This window comes from Sciurus vulgaris (genome assembly GCF_902686455.1).
Source record: "Sciurus vulgaris genome assembly, chromosome: 3".
NCBI classification, from domain to species: domain Eukaryota; kingdom Metazoa; phylum Chordata; class Mammalia; order Rodentia; family Sciuridae; genus Sciurus; species Sciurus vulgaris.
Window position 1 is genome coordinate 19,064,445 of NC_136463.1, and position 15,604 is coordinate 19,080,048.

General features: G+C 52.4%; 1 protein-coding gene across 3 annotated transcripts in view; it reads right to left on the reverse strand.

Annotated features, from left to right (window-relative positions):
- Positions 1 to 5,526: 5,526 nt before the first annotated feature.
- The window catches only part of DBF4B (DBF4B-CDC7 kinase regulatory subunit), a 31,963-nt gene continuing 21,885 nt past the window's right edge, over positions 5,527 to 15,604 (reverse strand). For all 3 annotated transcript variants that reach the window (XM_079133333.1, XM_079133332.1, XM_079133334.1), the window contains exons 8-13: positions 14,328 to 14,364; positions 12,785 to 12,830; positions 10,305 to 10,421; positions 8,584 to 8,692; positions 8,293 to 8,417; positions 5,527 to 7,590 (exon numbers count right to left, since the gene is read on the reverse strand). In XM_079133333.1, coding sequence (XP_078989459.1) covers positions 6,693 to 7,590; positions 8,293 to 8,417; positions 8,584 to 8,692; positions 10,305 to 10,421; positions 12,785 to 12,830; positions 14,328 to 14,364 — 1,332 coding nt within the window. In that variant the 3' untranslated portion in view covers positions 5,527 to 6,692. The remainder of the gene's footprint in view (positions 7,591 to 8,292; positions 8,418 to 8,583; positions 8,693 to 10,304; positions 10,422 to 12,784; positions 12,831 to 14,327; positions 14,365 to 15,604) is intronic.

Sequence of the window (15,604 nt, forward strand, 5' to 3'; positions counted from 1 at the left end):
GCACGTGAGCCCAGGGCCCGCCCCCCGCCCCCCGCCCCCAGCCCGGTCGGCCCGGGCCGCGGCGGCGGGAGGACAAAAGAGGCGCCGCCCCGGGGTCGCTGCCGACGCCGCCTCTGCCCCCTTGGCAGGTGCAGGGCTGGAGCGCACTCAGTCTCTGTCCCGCGGTCCTCACCTCGGCCACCCGTTGCCCGAGGATCCGCGAGGACCCGTAGATTCCTAGGGGGAAGGAGGCAGAGGGGCCCCAGGGTCTCTGACTCGATGGCCAAAGACAGCCGGTCTGGGGACCTGGTGCGGGGGCGTGGTGGCTGGACCCGGGTTCACCCGCTGGTGCGGGTGAACAGGAGCGGACTGCCCTGGCCTCAGTCCCAGCCTCCGGGCTGACCTGAGGCTGCGGGAGCCCGGAAGGTGGAGGGGTGGACAGAGGTTTCGGTGTTGTTGTTCTTTTGGCGAGCACCCTGCTCCATGCCTTCGGGATCCTTGTCCATCCGCAGCAGAGCAGGTCACTGCAGTCCTCCCACACCTGCGGTTGGGACCCCCTTCCCATCTGGCAGGCTACTTCTGGTCAAAGACTCTCCTGCCTCCAGGAGGGTATCAAGGATCGCTGTCACCCCACCACCAGGAAGGGCCGGCTTTCCCCTCTGGGCTCCTAAGTCCTGGGCATAGGTAACTCCAGTCCTTCCCCCTAAGTAAAATATAAACCACTCTGGTGGATCCCATGCGGTTAGCATGCCCCATTTCTGCCCCTCCTGTGGTTGTCCAGATCTTTTAAGGAGCAGAGATACCTCTGCAGACTACCACCTCCCCTCTGGTCAGAATAGGTTGCCTTGAACGTGACCTCCCAATGCACCTTCCCAGCTGCACCCCACAACCCAGTTACAGGGCTCCTGGATGAGATGGGTTCCAGAACTAGAGGCTGGCATCCCTGACCTCTGCTAGGAATCCCAAGAGCCCAATGCATGAGTTGGCCTGGGGTGTGGTAGGGCATGGCAGGGGTAGGTAAGCAGCTGATGAGACCCCACGGTCACCTTTCCAAGGCCAGAGCGTCTTTATACACACACTGGGGGGATCACAGGTCCCTGAGGAACAAGGGTGGAGGCAGGGAAGTCCTTCCTGGTTGTTCTGCTTCCCTAGGGCCTTTGATGGGGACCTGGGAGGTGCCTCTGGCTTGTGACAGCCTCCCCTCTCCCCCAGCTCTATTTTAGGCCCAGGAGAGGTGAGAAGGCAATTTCCCAGGAGGCGCTGACATCAATGCTTGGAACGAGGTGACTACCCCCCCCATCAACCACCTGCCACTCCAGCCCCAGATGCTCAGGAAGACTGAGCAAATTCTTCCTTCATTCTGGAGATATTTCAAAAACCTCCTTTAGGATGTAGGGGAAAGGAGGTTCTGGGAACGAAGGCCTACTATGTGGTATTCTCTGGAAATTCACCCAGGGTGGAGAGATGGTCCTCTCCATTGTATGGATGGGGAAACTGAGGCTGAGAGACAACATGAGCTTCTCATGTTCACAAAGCCACTCAGTGAGAGGTATGTTCAAAACGCTGGGGCCCCAGTCCTCTGTGGCCAGTCCTATCCCACCTACACCTCTCCTTAGGACTAGAGGGAACTGGTACATTTGGTTCCTCACCCTCCAGCCCATTTGGCACTCCAGATATCAAGGTGACTGTCCTGCCCCACCGTGCCATGCCCAGGGCCGCATCAGGAAGCCCTGACTCTCCAGAAGCTAGGTGAGGCTTGCTTCCAGGGGGAGCGCCCTGGGCTGGGAGTGCAGGTCTTGTCATTCAAGGCCACACAGCAAGCCTGAACCTGTGGCCTGGCTCTTTTCAGCTGAGGCAGTGCCTGCCACCTACCACATCTGTGGTCCTGGTGCCTTTGGCTTTCTGTTGGGGTGACCTTCCCAGCCTGTAGGCTGACATTTTCCTGGTAGCACCATAAGCCAGCTTAGTGAGAGCTCAATCATATGGTTTATTGGTCCCCAACAGCCACTTGTCTTCCTGAGTCCTTGGTGCCGAGCAACCGTGAACATCTTGGTTCTCCCCTGACCACACCCCACTGCCCAGTCCCCGAGTCCCGCCTCCCTCATCTTGTGCCCTTTCAGTTCTGCAACAAGGCACCTGGCCAAACAGGAAGCTTGCTTCAATTTCCCTTCCCCACTTTTCCTCCTAAGGTCAGGGGCTGTCCTCCTAACTAGTGGCCCTCCATCAGAGGGGGACTTCACAAGAGTGGGGATTGTGTTCCTCATCAGACCTGACAAAAAGTGCTGTTTGCTCCTTAAGTTGGAGTAGGCCTGTTTCCCCCTTAGAGGGTTCCAGTGAGGAACCCACCCCAATTCCACAGCTATGACTGGCTCCTTTGATTCCCCCTGCCCACCGCTTGCGACTGATGACCTCTGTTTCCGCTGTCCTAATGGCACCCTTGTGGTCACCTTTGTTGCATGGCTGTCAGGGCTTAAGGACTGTGGACTTCACCTCCATTCTTCCCTCAGAATGCCCACCATCGGGAGGCCTGGGCCTCGGCCCTGCAGCTCTTTCCGCCCTCTGGCCAATTCTTCCCTCACATTTTCCTGCACAAGGGCCAAGTTGGGCTGATGTGGGACTCAGACCTTGTCTCAGCAACTGCCAGGTAAAGGCAGTTCCCCGCAGCGGGATGACAGGGATTCCTGGAAGTGAAGTGTGTGTGGTCCTGTGGGCAATGGCTGGCCTTGGGTTCCTGGTTGGGGACTCAGCTTCCCTACCTACTAAATGTGTGACCTTGAGCAGGTCCCCCCACCTGGTTCCTCACAGTGCTACCCAGAGGGAGGATAAGCAGCTAAGCCTCACGTGCTCAAGCAGGGCCTGGCACACAGAAGACGCAGTCAACCTGATCTGGTGTCAAAGGTGCCTAGGAACTAGCTCCCTGGCCCTTGTCCAGGACACAGGTCCCGTTATGACTTGGGAACCTCAGGACCCTCTCTGTGCCCTGATGTGATCATGGTGAGGACAGGGGAGCACAGGGGGTGCCACAGTGCCATCAGTTTAGGGCAGAGGACTGCTCTCATCTCCCTCATGGGGACACCTCGTGCTCTTCCTCTCTCTCCTGGAATCTCCGGAGCTCTCAGGCCTCACGCAGGAAGGTGCTGGAGGCACCTGGGCCACCAGGTCCCAGGCACACCTGTCCTTTGAAAGGCTCGTGAAGCACAAATGCCCCTTCTTGCTCACACAAGGGATCCTCCAAGCTCTGGGGAGCCAGCCCCTGGATAGGGGGCCTGGGGACAGGGTGTCTTATGGTGCTCCTTCATCCACAAATTTACGCCAGAGATGAGGACAGAGGTCACAGAGGGACATCGTGAGATGGGTGATTAGTGGAAGTAAGCTGAATTTTAAGTGTCTAGACGGGAGAGTGCACTGGCGCATGTGGGGTGGTAAGAGGGATTGCTGCGGTGCCAAGCTCTGTGCCTAGCACCTCACGCAGATGCAATTTAATCCTTTGACTTCCTAGTGAGTAGGAAGCAATGTTACCTCCACTTCAGATTAAGAAAACAGTTTCAGAAGTTTTTCAAAGGTCAGAATTAAGTAGCAGGACCTGGTTTTGAACTTAGGCCCTTGTGGCTCCACACTACAGGGTTCTAGGGCAACATGGAACTCGCGCCTTGAACTATGGGTATTCCAGGGCAGGAGCAGAGCTGACCCGGAGGCTGAACTGCTTGTGAACGTCCCAGGCTGGATGGGGGACTGGCGCTGGGAGATGGCAGAGAGAAAGACAAGGGTGGGTGTGCGGGGCAGGACATTCAGAAGGGAGGGAAAAGGACTTGGGATCAACTGGACATGAGAGGTTGCTGTTGGAGAATGCTAGGAAATGAGCGGGCCCTGAGTCTTACTTTGAGTTATTCTCAGGTCTATTGTGTATGAAGGTAGCAGGACAAGGAAGGATATAAGTGATTTGATGGGGTATGGCATTTTATTATTGAGAGGACCTTTGAAATCATCTCATCCGTGCCTCTCATTTCAAGATGAGGATACCGAGACCACAGTCGTTTTTTTTAAAGGGACTTGCCCCCAAGTGCCAGTGTGAGTTCAGGGAGCACAGAGATCCTGCCTTTGCTCAGCAGAGCCCCCTCCTGTGAGACTGGAATTCAGAAGGGGGCTAAAGGAGGGACTACCCGTGCAGGTCACACCGTAGTGAAGTGAAAGGATGGTGAGAGGAGTTGAAAGCGAAGGTCCCTGAACTAGTGTGGGGAAAGCTGTTAGAGCTGAGGGCTCTTCCAGGTCTGGGGCTGACTCGAGGCAGACACCTCAGGCCTGTGCTGAATGATGGACAGGTGGCTGAGTGGGCAGGCAATGGTCAGGAGCAGGGCGGGGGTAGATCCAGGCTAATATGGGATTGCTGGGACTGGGGTTTCAAAAAGAGGAACCAGACTTTGTCATTACCAGGCTATCTGATGACCTTGGGAATGCTTCAGTCAGAGCCACCAAGGAGGTTCAGAAGGGGACGATGGAGGCAGCTTCAGGAAGTAGTCAGGCAACAGGAGGAGGAGCCCTCCTATAGTCCTGTCTTCCAGGATGGAAAGGCATTGAGTTTTCAAGCAAAGGAGAGGTGGCGAGTTGGAAGAAACAAGAGTGGCTGGAAAGCACAGGACCCGTGTGACTTGGGGAAGGACAGAGTCTCCTTTGAAAGAGAAACCAAGAGCAAGATGATGTTGAAGGGGGATGTCAGCAAGATGAGGCAGTGCCTAATGAGTCAGAGTCAAGGTCATCTGCTGAGGAGGGGTGACTGGGGAAAGTGGACTTGAAGAGTAGAGGTCTGAACCGTCAAGGAGCCACTAAAGGGCCTAACTTGTCAAGCAGCACCCATAGGTCCTGGGTCAAAACTCAGGTGTTTGCTGCTCCTCTTTTTTAACCTAAATCTACAGTCTGGAAGCTGAACTGGACAAATGACTGCAATAATGTAGCCTGGAGGTTATGGCCTGGCAGAAATGTCTGAGGTCACCATCATTGAGATAGGTCAGACACGAGGTGGGAGAAACAGGTCCCAGTGATGGCAATGAGTGCATCAGAACCTGTGTGACGGGCTCTGAGTGAGCAGCACACGAGGGCACCAGCAGTCTGAGAGGAGACAGGTGCCACCATGGGAAAGGTGGTGAGGAACAGGCATCCCGTATGTCACAAAAGGAAATGGCTATCCCTCATAGGGGCCAGAAGCAAGCCATCATCAGGTCCCGAGGAAAGGGAGAGGATTTGGAGTAGGAACGCCCACGGAGGCAGGGGAGTTTTCTTGGTGGGTGACAGGCATGCCCTCTGCAGGTGACCACCCGCTGGGTAGCAGAGCCAGGTGGGTGCCCAGGTGGGAATGGGAAGAGGCTGGCAGGGATGGATGGTCCTGTTGTCCTCAGCACCTGGCTAGGCCACAGGAGGGTGGTGCCACTCACATTCTCCCCTTGCAGGGGACCCCATTCTGCTACCCAGCTATTTTGTTGGTATCTGCTGGGCCCTTTCCCCTGCCTTGGGTCACTGGAGGGCAGATTGAGGACTGACACATTGCACTCCATCTCTTTGCTATTTGTTATTAACAAATTTATTTACATTTCCTGAAACAGGATGAATTGTGAAATTTAACAGGAATGGCATAAAAAGGCCAAACAGGGCCTCTAAGGAGGGCTGTACACAGTTGCTCTATTTCCAAACTAACAACTCAGGTCTTCACCCACAGCTAGGCCCCCCTTTCTTCCTCTGAAAGGAGACACAGAATAGCACCAGGCTTCAGGCAGCTTCAACATTTAAAGAGACAAACACACAAAGGCAGAAGGGTGAGAAGAACCACAGTACAAATTGTAATAAAAAAAAAAAAAAAAAGTGGCCAAAGAATCGATAGCAAACCCATTTCTGCCTCCAGATTAATGGCTTGGCAGTAAGAAATGGGGGGAGGTCCTTAGGGAAGGAGGGAGGGAAGAGGGTGATGCAGAAGTTGGCAGGTGAGACACTGACCCTGGAACAGCAGGACTCCGGGTGGGCAGCTTGAGCTGAGTCTGCAGAGGAGATCTGAGGGGTCCCCAGAGAGGGTCGTGGCCACATCCTGGGCTCAGGGGAAAGGTCAGTGCTGGGCCTGACTAAGTGCATGGGGGAGGGAGTGCTGCAGTGCCGCAGCCTGGGCCCCTCCTCTGCTTCATATGTTCCTGAGGATCTGTGTGAGCGTGGGGGGCTGGGGGAGGGGACACACACACAGGCATCCGAGCGCAGGAGACCACATGCTTGTGGGAAAGGAGGCTGGGGTGGGGGTGGGGAACACCAACAACTAACTCTGCTCTGCAAAGAGGCAAGCGCCTATAGAGGGTCCAGACGCTGGGCCCGGCCTCCTGTCACCCCAGCTTCTTCATGTTCCCTCCCTATGCCAGTCTCACCTCTGCCTCCTGGTGTGGGTGGCTGGCCATGACTGGAGGTAGGGGTAGGAGAGAGCACCCCAGCCTAGGCTCCTTCAGTCCTTCCCAAAGACCTGCAGGTGGGAGGTCTGGCTTTGTGGGCTCCACAGGCTGAGCATAGCTACTTACTTGCACCTCAAAGGGCAAACCTGGGGTTGTTCTGGCTCTGCTCTTCCTGGTGTTGGCTGCCCCTGGCCAGGTGTGCAACACCAAGCAGAGGCATAACCTAGATTGGTGGCTCTGCAGGCTGGAGCTATCTGGTCTTGTGAAGAGCTAGGGACTCACAGAAGCAGCTCTCGGTCAGCACTGGGTGGGGCCTGAGACTGGGAGACAGGGAGACAGGGATTTGGAGAGGTGGAGGGGCCCAGAACCATCTGGAACAGTTGGCTCCCATGCTGGCTGGCCGAGGATGGGGGAGTGAGGAGGCCTGGCTCCCTGCAGGCCCTCCCGTGGTGGAGTGCAGGTGGGCCGACAGCTGGCTGGGGCCTGAGGGGCAGCTGGGGAGTCAGTCGGCCTCAAGGGTATAGGACCAGGGGCTGTATACTCGGAATCCTCAGGTCCTGGCGGCCATTCTCCCCTTGGCCAGAGGGGTTGTGTAAACTCCACTGCTCTGTCTGTGGACTGCCAGGGTAAGGGGTCTGGGAGGGAAAAGCAGGCCTGTGTGTAGCAGAAGGGCAGGAGGGAGGCTCGGGGCTTAGACTCACAGCCTGGATGGGGAAGGGAGAGAAGATGCCTGCTACCAGTTGTCCTGGTGCCACAGGGGCTGGGGGCTCCAGGTGCAAGGAACGAGGCACCTGGTCTCTTCTCAGCACTGCCACTGGGGAACTGAATCTTTCGCTTGTGACCAACAAGTTCCGAGTCTGGGCCAGAGGAGAGGTCCATTAAACCAGAGTTGGTCAGGAGGTGCTGGTAAGTGGGGCTCCTGGATACTGGTGTTCCTGAGGGGTCCACAAACACATCAACTGGTCCACCTAGCTCCTGGCAGCTTGCTACTGGTCCAGGTACCTGGCCAGTCCCTAAAGGCTCAGGTGATGCTTCCGCACTGTCCATTGTTGCATCCTGCTCTGGGGTTCCTGGGGCCTGGCAGTCATCTTCTTTGCTCATCCTGGGAGATGCTACCCCGGGATGGGAGGGTTGGCTGGGGGACGAAGTCTCAGGACAGAGAGGGTCACATTCAGAAGCTGTGGAATCTGACTGCCTGTGGGGACAGAAATACTCAATGAGCTGCAGGCTCAGCTCCAGACAGGCAGCAAGATGGGAACCTCCTGGTTAGGGCTGAGGACAGGGAAAGTGGCCTAGGTTCTGCTACCCCTTCAGAGTTTTAGTGAAGAGAGCTGCCCCTCTGGGAAAGGCCTCTCTGTTTTGACCCGGCAGGAGCAGCCAGAGCTGTGTGCTCCTCTTGGCTCTGCAGCCTGTGGCTGGGGCTGGACAGAGGTGACTTCACAGAGAAGGCTGTGACCTTTGATAGCTGCAGAAAGTAGCACAGAAGCTGGCTGTCCAAGCTTAGCCCAGATGTGGAGATCTAGGATGAGAAATGAAGCCACAGCCCAGGTGGGAGGGGTCTGCCCTTGGGCAGCTGGGAGAAGCTGGGCTCAGAGAGCCTAGGAATCTCCACCAATGTAGTCCTTCTTTGTGGGGGTAACTCCGACTACAGAGGAGAACCTTGCTCATTACCCATCCAGGGGACTCAGGAACTTTGTCCACTTCTAGCTGAGCAAAACTGCTCACTCCCTACCATGCCAAAGGCCACCCCTAAAACAAATAGGACAGAGGATGGTGGGAAGGTGAGGAAAATGTTACAAACTGGTCCCTGCTGCTGCCAACCTGAGGGTTCCTTCCTAGCTGGTGTGGGCAAGAGGAGGAGAAAGAGACGCAGGTGTGCTGCAGCTACGGTGCTCACCTGGGGAGGCTGGCCTGGGAGGCGACATCTGCAAAGCTGTGGCTGAGCTGGGCAATGATCCGATCGACTTCTGCATATGGATGGGCTTCTAGGGCAAAGCCCTGGTGCTGGGCACTCTGAAGGTGCTGTCCAGGGGCAAGAGGAGGCAGAGGGCATTAGGCAGGTTTGGGGGGCAGGGAGAGCAGACCTTCCATCCAGCCCCTGGAACTGGAGGGCATGTCAGGGTGGGGACTGCAGGCTGGGCTCCGTCCCGACAGTCTGGGGAGTGGGATCTGGTGGGAAGGGGCTCACCACGTGGAGCTCCTCAAAGGGCCCCTGGCAGCATTCGCAGTAACCCTTCCTCCTCCTGGGCATGGTGCGCGCAGCTGATTGAAAGCTTGGCTCTCGGTCCTTGAGTTCTCTGGGAAAGGTACAGGGTGGGGGAAAGTGGTCACCGCTGGAGTCCCCAGAGGAGGAGCTGCTGCTCAGGGCTTAGAGCTCAGGCGAGGCAGGGGAAGGACCAAAATGGCCAAGGGTCAGGCAGGCATAGTGGGCAGGTTTGTCCTGTCCTTGGTGCCACATGTCCAAGGGTGGTAGGGAAGGCAACAAGGAAGGTGAGGCTTCCCTGTGGGCAGCCTCTCTTATCTGTCTTCTCCACACACACATCTCTGAAACCACAGGGGAGGGTGAGTAGTGATGGCCGTGGCCAGAAGAGTTTGTAGGGAAAATGAAAATAAAAAAAAAATATTCAAACACACACACATACACACATGCACACGTGTGTACACTGCACCCTGATGTCCTAACTGACCCAATCCCCCACCCAGGCAGAAGCCAAAGTTTCACTGCCTCACTGCCTTCCCTTTATGGCCTCCCAGCTGCTCTGCAATCCCCAGGTCATACCAGGCCCAGCTGCCCTGCCTTGCCTGGGCCACCTCCTGACTGGCTCTCCTTGCACCTTCCAGGAAAGGAATGAGGGTATTTGGGACTTAACCTCAGCCCTTTCTCTCCTTGTTCTCGCCTCCATCCACTGCCACATTCCTTTCTCTTCCCTCCCATGTGCACTATTTCCTGACCCACAGCCTTTTGTCTGCTGAGGAGCTCACAGGCTCTCCATGGTCCCAGGAGCTCTTGGGCTGAGAGGGCCCATGAACCAACCCTGTGGCTCAGAAGTTAGAGAGCATCTGAGAAGACAGCTAGTCCACCACACGAGCAAAATTCTTTCTCTACTTTGGTCAGTTAAGGTTCAAACTCTCTAATATCTGTAGAGTATGAATATGAGCAAGACTACAAGCCACCATGGCCACACAATGCAGTCCCTCTGGTCTCATCCCCTTAAGTTATTCTCTGTGTTTAGCCTAATAGGCCTCTAACTTTGATGTACATTGATATCATCTGGAAACTTGTAGGAATGCAGCTTTTAGGGCTCAATGATTAGAGATTCTGATTCTGTAGTTGTGGGCTTGAGTCTAGCTAGGAACCCATATATATATATATCATACACACACACACACACACACATGATCAGAGATATTAAAACAATATGTATTTTTTTTAGTACTAGGGATTAAATCCAGGGGCCATCTACCACTGAGCTACATCCCTAGCCCTTTTTATTTTGAGACAGGGTCTTACAAAATTGCCCAGGCTGATCTCAAACTTGGGATCCTCCTGCCTCCGCCTCTGGAGTCACTGACAAGTGCCACAAGTATATGCTACCACACCCAGTTAGAACTTGCATTTTTCAGTGGCACCATAGGGGCACTCTGATAATGGTGGTCTACAGATCTGAGTTTAAGAAACGAGTCTATTGCCCTCTGGACACTTAAGTTAAATTCCTTTGTAGGCATGAAGAACACCAAATAAAATGGACGAATACTCCTAGTGCCTCTCTTCTCTGGGCTAAGTTCCCAGAACAGACTTTGCCAAAGGAGCAAACAGATGGCTATTCCCAAATCTGACCAGCAGGGCCCTGAGGGGGAGGACTTTGGCCTGTAACCAGTCCTTGGTACTCAGGAATCAAAAAGACCTACCTGGTATGGTATGAGCTGCCCGGAGTTGTCGGGGCCTCAAAGGGACTTGCATCTTTGGGTCCCAGAAAAGAAATTTCAGGAAAGGATTTAAACTGATGGTGGAAAGGACGAAACTTCCTGAAACAAAAAAATGTTCTGCTTTGACTCTAGTGGGGAGGGGAGAAGATGAGGAAGGGGATTAGCCTCCCTCTGGAATTCTAATCCTGACATTTTCTAAGTTCTAAAACAGAACTCTTACCAGCCTCTGTAGGTAAAATTAGTACCATTAACTATGCTCTCCCTGTTTTCCTTTTCTTTTCTTTGTGGTACTGAGGATTGAAATCAGGACCTTGGACTTGCTAGGCAAGTGCTCTACCACTGGGTTACATCTCCAGCTCTTTTTATTTTGACACAGTATCTTGTCTAGTTGTCCAAGCTGACCTCAAACTTAATAATCCTCCTGCCTCTGCCACGGGAGTAGCTGGGATTGTGTGCGATGCCTGGCGTTAATCTACTTTCCAAATGTGTACTCACTCAAGCTTATTTGGGTCTAATAAGCACCCTCTGGGCTGAGTGAAATAAGTGGTCTTATCTAATTTTACATAAGAAAGGAAACTCAAAAGGTTCTGTGACTTGCTCAAGGGTTCATGACTGGTAAGTGGCCAAGACCAGATCAGAAGCCACCACTCCAGATTTCTGAGCTGGTTCTTCCCATTCTGCCTCTTGACCCTACAACTTTCAAGGACTTTAGCCTGGCAGAACTCAAATGGAAGAATGTTTAAATCACAGCAGTGATTTTCCTGTTCTATGAAAAGAAGTGTTTTTGCACTAGTATGGTCCTTGGTACCATTTGCTGGTGTTGTGAACAGAAAAGAGGCACAAATGAAGGTTCCGGATAGCCAAACCCGAATGGAGTGGTTCTGGCAGTGTGCCTTAAGTTGAAGACATTTAGGAACTTACAGAGCCAGAACCGACTTGTGTGTATTCTGCAAACCCTGCTGACCGAGGTCACTGCCGAGCACACTGTGCTTGGTTGGAGTAGCCCATGCTCTGGTTGTAGTGGTGGTGGGGAGACTGCTGGGCCTCAGAAGGAAACTAACAAATGTCTTTTTGGGTCCTTAAGCAGAAGCAGGGGTTCACAACCCCAGCACCACTCTTTCTCCTTATCGACACTGTTTCTGCTTAGGAGGCTTCATGTTGATCAGGCTAACAGGCTTTGAAAAGCAACTGCTTCAGAACAGCACATGAAAGAATCACAGAAACTTTAGCTCTGCTTGGCTTTCTTCTCTGGTCTGTGATGCTAGGAGCACACAAGCTATGTAACCCCTCTGGTGACAGTGATATTACCTGCCATGGCCAGTGCCGATACCAAGGCAGCGGTGGTGTCTCAGCCACTGCATCCCAGTCAGTTCCTTGTGTTTATCTAGTTGCACAGGAGCTAGGCACTGAAGAGCCCATGCTTCACCCCACTGGAACTGGAGGAAGTGCCTTTGGACCACCAAAGCCAAATCCACTGTTTAGAGACACTAAGAAGGGAATGTAGGCCCATGGAGAGGATGGGCCTGGAGCTCCTGGGGCTGGGTTTTCAGCTGTTCTGCTTGAGGCTAAGGAACCCAGAAAGTTCTGGTCCCAGCAGTCTCTGTTGGGTACAAATAGTCTTATTTCCTTTTAAATCTTTTTTTTTTTTAATTTTAAAATAATTGTTGATTTATGTGAACTTCTGGTCTAGTATTTATCAAAGACACTGATAACCAAGGTGGCTGCAAAGAGCTCATCAGTTTAACATTATCAAGGTGACCCTCCTGCTTTAGGTAAGAAGGAGACATCACAGTGGACAGAGGGACTAAGTAGGGCAGTTGGGGCTCCTGGCTTCTAGCCTTGGGCTGCAATTTACTAGCAAGGTGGCTGTACAAATCCCTGGCTTCTCTGACCTCAGTTTTCCTACTAGGAAAGGATAGGATTCATGTTTTTTGTCACCCAGAGCTGTCGTGAGATATGTGCCTGAAAAGGGCCTTTCAAAGCAAAACAGAAAGCCTTTATCCTGTACCAGGTGGTCTGACAAGGGAATCCCATTGCCACCTCATGCATCCACACTGCAGCCAAGATGTCGTGAACTGTACTAGCACTGTGACTGGACCAGAAGTGAACCGACATTAAGTGTCAGCACACACCCAGCAAGGAGCAACAATAATGAGTCGGGATGGGACACCAGGAGCTCATAAAAGGAGAGTATTAAATGAAGGTAATTCACACACAGGATCATTAACCTCTGACTCATCTCTAAGAGGAGTATCAACTGCATAATGCCACCCTCAGAGGTTCCCCTTGGTCTGTGTGAGACTTCTCCTCGACAGTGTAAGAAAGCAGAGTCTTGGGAAGATGAAGATGCAGGAGGAAGCACTCCAGGTCTACATGTCAGCTTGGGTCCCCTGAGTACCTCTCCCTCCTCCTCTGCACAGGCCTGGGAAGGGTGAAGAGGAGAGAGAGGAGGTCCTACTTACCTGCTCACATCTTCGATTTTGAGGAATGGTGCCTTTAGTCTGGCTACTGGAAGGGAAAGAAGTACACATTAGCTATCTGTCTGTCTTAGAGCAGAGCCCACACCACACACACAGGAAGTGCTCCAAGAGCAAGGCTCTGCCAAATCTAAGAGCCTGTGCCTTTCCATTTGGCAGAGGTGAGCACCCCGCCCATCTCTTCTAGCCTCTCCTGGGGATAGTGAGTCGTACTAGTAGAGGCTGCAGAGTAACTGCAGCACTAGCCATGTCCTCCTCCCTCAGTAGAGCCTCCGTGTGGGGGCTGTCAACCCACCAAGGGTACCATGACCATTAGAAACATGGCTGGTGGGAGAAACCCAGGCCCTGCTGATTTCTGCTAAATACAGAGTTAAAGTCTACAAAGTTCCTAGATCTTGGGTTTTTTTTTTTTTTTTTTTTTTTGTGGTACTGGGAATTGAACTCAGGGCCTTGTATTTGCGAGGCAAGCACTCTACCAGCTGAGCTATCTCCCCAACCCTAGACCTTGGTTTTTGGCATCTCAGAATCCTAAGGGACCTGAAAATATTTCCCAGGCAGCATTCTCCATGAAGTTTATGGGAGACAGCAAAGGATCTCAGGTTCTTGAAAAGAAAGAGGGCAAAGGGGTGTTGAAAGGACAAATTTTGGAGTCAAGCGATCCATCCCTCTCCCCTTTAATGCTAATTATTGCATGATTTATAAAACGGGGCATCAAGAACCTCTCTATCTTCCCGTTGTGATTAGGAGTCCTATCAAAGATGTAGCCAAGGCAGGCCAGAAGCCCGGGCAGACCTAACAGCCACAGATTTCCTCAGGAGGCTGCTGCCTCCGAATCCCTCACCCCACTGGAAACCACCCTAGCACCTAAGCAAAACAGCCTTTTCTCCTTGGGCAGCAGCTCCCATTAATTACTTTCTGGGGACAATTTCTTGTCTTTCTAATTAACAGACAATGATTAAAACCAATTCCCCCACAGACTTCCTTGATTTCCAAGCATGAGGAGGTGCCAAGTGACTTTTCTTAGCTCCTGCTTGTGCAGGAATAAATGCCACTTAAAGAGCATCTTTGGGAGAAACATCCAGGGGGAGAAACTCTCCTGCTGTCCAAGAGGAGCCAGGAGACACAGTCCATCAATCTGCCTGTTTGTCAGTTTCAGGGAGTTTGGCATTTCTGAAAACGGTAGGCAGCTGTCAAACTGCCCACCCCAAACTGCTACTGAATCAGGAGAAGGATGCTGAACTTCAATCGATGCCCAGGAACAGCCAGAGGATACAGAAGCCAAAGTGCCTGCATGGGGTACCGGCTCTCAAGGAGAAGCCCTGGTCCAGCAGCTCTGCATTTGCACCTGGGTGTACCGCTCTCATCCCAGAAATCTGAGGCCCAGGCCCTGAAAACATGAGGGGGCAACACAACCTGGACTTGCTTCCTGTCACAGAGAAGTGAACAGATGCTGCCTCAGAGGGAGTCGTGGGGAAGTGTTTATAGAGGGAGGGATTGCAATTAGATGAGGAAAAGCTACCACACTGACCTTTCCGCGTTCTTGACTCCACTCCTGGACGCGTTCCCTAAATGGAAAGGGAAAATAGGTTAAGGATGTGAGGGAGCCACGGGGGTCGAGGAACTGGGCCTGGTACGCTGAGTTACCGAGTCTGTCCCACTTTGCTTCCTGCTGTTGGGAGGCCTGCAGAACCAGACTCCTAGGCTGTGAGCTACAGCAGACCAGGCACAGGGGCTCCCCCTGCCTCTCGGGGCCATGATGAATGGAGAAACCTCTCTGTGAATCTCAATGGCAGCTGGCTCTTTGAAGAAAAGATGCAGGACTGTATAGAGAAGAGCTTTAGAGTCCCTCAGGCTGGGGTGGGAACTGGAGCTGCACCAGTAATGTGAGGGCCATCTACCAACCTCACAGGATATGGCACAGATGAAACTAAAGCAAGTGAAAGTGCCAACTCAGAGGAGATGCTCACTAAAGGGCAGCTTTTATTTTCTAGGTACAACTGCCATTTTAGGTCACCTTATAGAATGAGGACATTTGCTTTCCAGTGGCCACCTTGTGTACCCTTACTCTGTGGGCCAAAACTAACATTTAAATCAAGGTCAAATAAAGCTGACATTAAAAACTAAATGGAGGGTGGGGTTTTGGCTCAGCGGAAGAGCACTTGCCTGGCATATGTGAGGCACTGGATTCGATTCTCAGTACCACATATAAATAAATACAATAAAAGTCCATTAACAACTAAGAATACATATAAAAATTAAAAAAAAAAAAAAAAAACTAAATGGAATAAAATAAATCAGCTAAAGAGCTGCGAAGGGGGACCAGGATGAGAGATTCAGTCGGTCTGTGACTGCCTGTGCTTCTGAGCCCAGGGTAGTTCGAGATACTACTTAGGCTACAATTAAAGGGCAAACGCAAGCCAAAAAAGTCCAGCATATTTCCTTGCATATCAGCAGATTATGTGAAAAACATTTCAAAACACTCCAAAACATCTACAAAATAGGCTATTAAGACAAAGCAAAGTAAAGTCAAAGCATTTGAATAAAGGCGGGATTTTTGATAAACTGGTTTGTATGTGTACAGAGTCCTAGAAGGACACAGAAAAACTGCTCAGACTGTTTATGTCAGGGAGGGAGGTCAGTGGTGGGGGAACAGCAGCAGGAAGAGAGACTTCACTGTACATCTTTTTGAATTGTGAACAAAAATATATGTAGCAAAAGGAAAACCCCAAAACTCCCAGGTTAGGGGTATAGAGAAGGGCGTTAGGATGAAGGCTCCAGCCACTTTGGATGTGGTTTGCTACTACT